General features: G+C 43.4%; 1 protein-coding gene across 1 annotated transcript; it reads right to left on the bottom strand.

Annotated features, from left to right (window-relative positions):
• Positions 1-301: 301 nt before the first annotated feature.
• On the bottom strand, positions 302-3,889 carry LOC135399914 (putative nuclease HARBI1). The gene is made up of 4 exons (XM_064631647.1): positions 3,713-3,889; positions 2,024-2,159; positions 458-837; positions 302-331 (listed from the first exon to the last, which is right to left on the bottom strand). Exons 1-4 carry the CDS (start codon positions 3,887-3,889, stop codon positions 302-304), a joined length of 723 nt encoding a protein of 240 aa, XP_064487717.1.
• Between the last annotated feature and the right edge of the window lie 749 nt (positions 3,890-4,638).

Below are 4,638 nucleotides of genomic sequence, written 5' to 3'. Positions count from 1 at the left end.
ACACCTTATTATAGCATACAGTGATGGGCTAAAAAGAAAACATGGGGAGGTGCACTTAATGTGGAGGCATTATGTGTGTGTACAAAATTTGTTACTGGAAAACCCAACATGACACACAAGGGAAATAAATCGAATGCCTTTCCAAATCCAGTACTTAAAACGTGAAAAACAATGCAACAGAAATGTGTAGTCCCTCAGAAACAAATACAATTGTCAGGAAAATCCAAATTACCTGCTATTTACAAACTGTATTGTGCACTTTCTTCACAAAATAGTCTTGGAAAAAGAAATTGAAAATCAGTCACACAGCTCGCTCAGGTGTTTGAGGCCCCTGTTGTAGAGCAGAAGTCAAAGGCACAGTTTTATAGCCACAGGTGACAAAGTTCCACAAGCACTGGAGTCAGTTAGGTAGTTAAAGATGTCGCCTAAAGCACCGTGCTATAAGGCGACTTCTAACCTGGGTTGCGCGACTGCTTGTTGCAACAGCACTGCCATTGTCCTCTACATCGTCTGCCCCCGCAACGTGTGCCTCTTCTGTCATGTCATCATCAGGCCCACTTTCTGCGTCACCTGCATCAGGTAGCTGAGGTGTGTTGTACGCTATACACATGTTGTGCAACACCACACAAGCGTTTATGATGTTGCACGACCGGTCTGGAGCAAAGTGTAAGGTGCGGTACCTCTGAAGGCACCGGAACCGCATCTTCAGCATGCCGAAACAGTGCTCAATGCGCACACGTGTTCGACTGTGTGTGTCATTGTAGTCCTCTTCTTCCTGTGTCGTTGGTGTTCGGACAGGCGTCATCAGCCATGGCTGCAAGGGGTAGGCGCTGTCTCCTGTAGATAATTAAAAACTCTCATCCGTTATTCTGCAGATGTAGGTTGCATGCCCAATCGTGATCATAGCACGTAGTGCAAAGCAGGTCACTCAAACATATTATGAGACGTAAAAGACTGAGTACTGAGAATGACTGTATCAAATGAATATTCGAAAATAATCTTTGAAGTCACTGCATGCTTGCACTCATCAAGCGTCAGGGAGCAGCTGGTCGCGTCAGTGTAATCTACGTTTCCGTGTTATTCTCTTTCTTCAATTCGCCGCTGAAGCAATAAGGCACCAGTAGTGGATTCCATTCCACACCCTTCAGTTTCTGGCCAGAGGAGCTAGCAGATACACCATGCTAGCCATCCTCCCTTCAACGTTCGAAGCCATGCTAAACACAAACACCCACCCTCAGTACGTTCTCTCTTACATCAAAGCATGTAAAGGGGCACTGTGAGGCTTGTATTTTGTTCGTCATTCTAAGCTAAGTTTAACTACCTCATCGACTTTTATGTTGGGTGTATCAGACAAATTCAACGATCTGCATCCACGGATAGTCTGAAATGACAACTTGACACACTCTGACATACAGGGTGTTCAAAATTAAGCTTTCACTAGCACTTTATAAATAGGCGAACAAAAGAAAACTGGTGCTATTTTTTCTGTTCCTTGAGTAAGAAACAGGTGTTACATAATTAGCAGCACCTGTTTCTTACACAAGTTGCATAACGTTGTCATCCGGTTTCCTGTCATCGCTGTGTTTGCGTAGCGCTCGTGAAAGCTTAATTTTGAACACCCTGTATATGTAAATGTCATATGGAGAAATCTGTTGAGCAGATCACTGAATAACCAACAAAAGCATAACACATGCTCTCTAGCTATATGATGATGCAGTCGTGAACTGCAATAGCTATCAGCACGTCACAAAGATGTGCCTTTTATATACATTTCTCTCACGAGGTAGGATTAGGCCTGCAAGCTTCATTTTGAACCCGCGACTCAGGTGTTGGCAGGCAATAAAATCTAGGCAGCGTCTAAGGAACACTGAAGTACATGTGTGGGGATGTTGACACAACTTGCAGTGTGTGTGGTGGGAGGGAAAGGTTACATGAAAATGGGCCATCGTAAAAAAGTGCAACCCAGATCAGTAACCAAATGAAGAAAAGCAGGACATGTACAGACTAACAAAAAAATTCTCACCAATGAGCCACTCTCCATCTTCAAATATTGTGGGAGCTTCTCGACAGAGCTGGGACGCTGCCCATACAGAGGCATCATGGCACGATCCCGGGTGTCTGGCATTCAGGAACAGAATGCGCCTGGTTGCATCACAGATCTTAGAAAGATGTGCAATGTTACAGCGTGAACATCCTCTGTATGCATAAAAGGCAACAAACAAGCAAGAGAATGTACATAGGGGCATTGGAAATACAATGGTTCTGGAAACATAGTTGCCTAATTGATTTTTTGACTTTCTGGTACAAAATTGAAATGAAATATTCATAGATTGAGAAGTTACTCGTCAAAAAGAACTCGTTGCAGGTTAAGTTACAGCATGTTAAGTGTAACTAAGTTAATAACGAAGTTCTTCAGCATGAAATCTAACTCGCAGTTACAGAGTTACTTAACAAAAAGAACGAGGTACTTTGAAGTTACTTAGGACACAAAATGGCATTACGCAGGTGCAGCGCGTGAGCAGTTGAGTTAGACCTTGAGTTGCCTGCGGAGGAGTGCAACACGCTTAGATCGTTTTCCTTTATGCCCAACAATAGACCTCTCCCTGTTTGTAAATAAATGACGTCATAGTGTTCGATAGCGCCAAAATTTGGTAGAATTGAACTACGCTCGAAGCTAGAGGTGAACAAGGTCGCGCCCGAAAGCCACAGTTATAAGGGGTTTTCGACATGATCCCTTGAATGGACGAGACTCTCTGTCCTATTTCTCTTTCAATGGGAGACGGCGAACAAGTGCCCGTTCGTGGAACCCCGCCGTCCTTCCGCTTTGTTTCGGTTTCAGTCTGTCTACCAATGTCATGATGACATTTCTCTGGTAAAGGTCTATTCGAACACTTTGCATCTTACCCCCTGTGGGCGCGCAATGGTTCAGCTTTATTTCAATGGCAGCGGTTCTTACTTCCTGAATAAAATACTGTCACTCATTGAATATCATGTTTTATGGCAAAATATGCCATGAAGGAACCGGAGAGAAAGTAAGAAAATGTGTGGCGTGAGTAAAAAGCGAGTTAAAAGTAACTTGGAACTGAAGTTACTTTGACAGAGTTACCAAGAAAAGGAACGGGTTCCTCTGAAAGTTACCACGGCGCAAAAGTACCGAGTTACGTTGCAAGTTACCAAAATAGGAACTTAGTTACAGTAACGAGTTACCTCGTACTCTGGAAATATTTGTGCAGAAATAAGTACCAAAAAGGTACGAGAATTGCTCACCGCTAAGACGTTGATGGAATGGTACCCCTTATGGCAATAGTAGTTTCCATCCACGAAGCGTGGATCAGCAAGGCTCGGTTGCTGTATTGCCACTTGGGTACCATCAATTGCACCTGCCAAAAATATACACTCAAATAATTAGGATGTTCCCCTCTGACACGACTTTTAGGGGATAATCATTCATTTTGTACCAGGGAGTTGCATGATCACGAATGCTGAAGCTAATCACCATTACTATTTCATGTTATATCCAGTTTGTGTTTTTGTATAGTGACTTTTTGTTACACATTGCATTTAGGCAAAAAAAGTGAAACGGAGGAGACGTGTTATTCATCATGATTCTTGCATGCATTGTGAGAGGCATTCCTATGTTGTTTATGGAAAACAGGGATTGCTTACCTAGGCACCCAGGAAACCCAGCCAACTCTTAGAACCCGCGCTTTACTTCCAGCTTTTCCTCTGGAGTCGAGGGGAACTGGAGATACTTCCGCGCAAGGTTCATTGTGATGGCTAGGCTCACTGCGTGGAGAGCCTCGGATATTGCATGCTTACTGCGAACGAAGCTCTCTTCCCTCGCAATGTTGCCGAGGAATGCCCCAGTGGCGTAGAACCGTAGCGCCATTAGAACTCTCTGCTCGACGCTGGGGGTTGTACGACGCCACTGCTGAGCTGAAATGTGCCGTTGTTTAAGAATGGAACTTCTGAATTGGTGCACAAATGCAGTTAGCAAGTGCACTGTATGAGTTTCTATAGTTATACTTACGCCAGTAGTATTGGATAAACACGACTTAACGAGCAACATGACACCTTCCTCCTCTCTCACCCCCCCTGTTACCCCCAATTTTGCAATTTGCACCCCCACCAAATTTTTTTAAAAATTTTTTTTTCAATTTTTTCACTTAAAATCGCTCATACACGCATAAGAATGTGATAATAGGGCGTAGAATATAATTTTCAATTAATAAATTCAATTACTATTCATTCCATCGAGAGAGAGAGAGGAGGAAAATATCAAATTATCGTTAAGTCGTGTTATTCTATAATGAGACACACGAAAAGAAGCGCACATACGCATAAATGCACTTTCTAAACTCATTTAATAATTCAAGTCATTACTATACACATTCAATTCATTAACGTGCCAGTCCAGGTTCGGTAACAGCATCAGCCCATGGGCGCCGCCATTTGCAAAGCGTCACACCAGGCAGGTCGGAAAGCATCACGTCAGGTGGCAGCACCGCTGTCATCATGGGGACTTCCGTGGAATGCAGAAAGAAACAAAACAAAAAAAGTGCTAACGAGGGGAAAACACGCGCGAAAACAGGCACACACACACACACACACACACAAAATTTTCACCATCGCGAATAT

The sequence above is a fragment of the Ornithodoros turicata genome, chromosome 7 (genome assembly GCF_037126465.1).
Source record: "Ornithodoros turicata isolate Travis chromosome 7, ASM3712646v1, whole genome shotgun sequence".
Classification (NCBI taxonomy): Eukaryota; Metazoa; Arthropoda; class Arachnida; order Ixodida; family Argasidae; genus Ornithodoros; species Ornithodoros turicata.
Note: the sequence above shows the minus strand (reverse complement) of the source record. Positions and strands in the feature narration are given on the sequence as shown.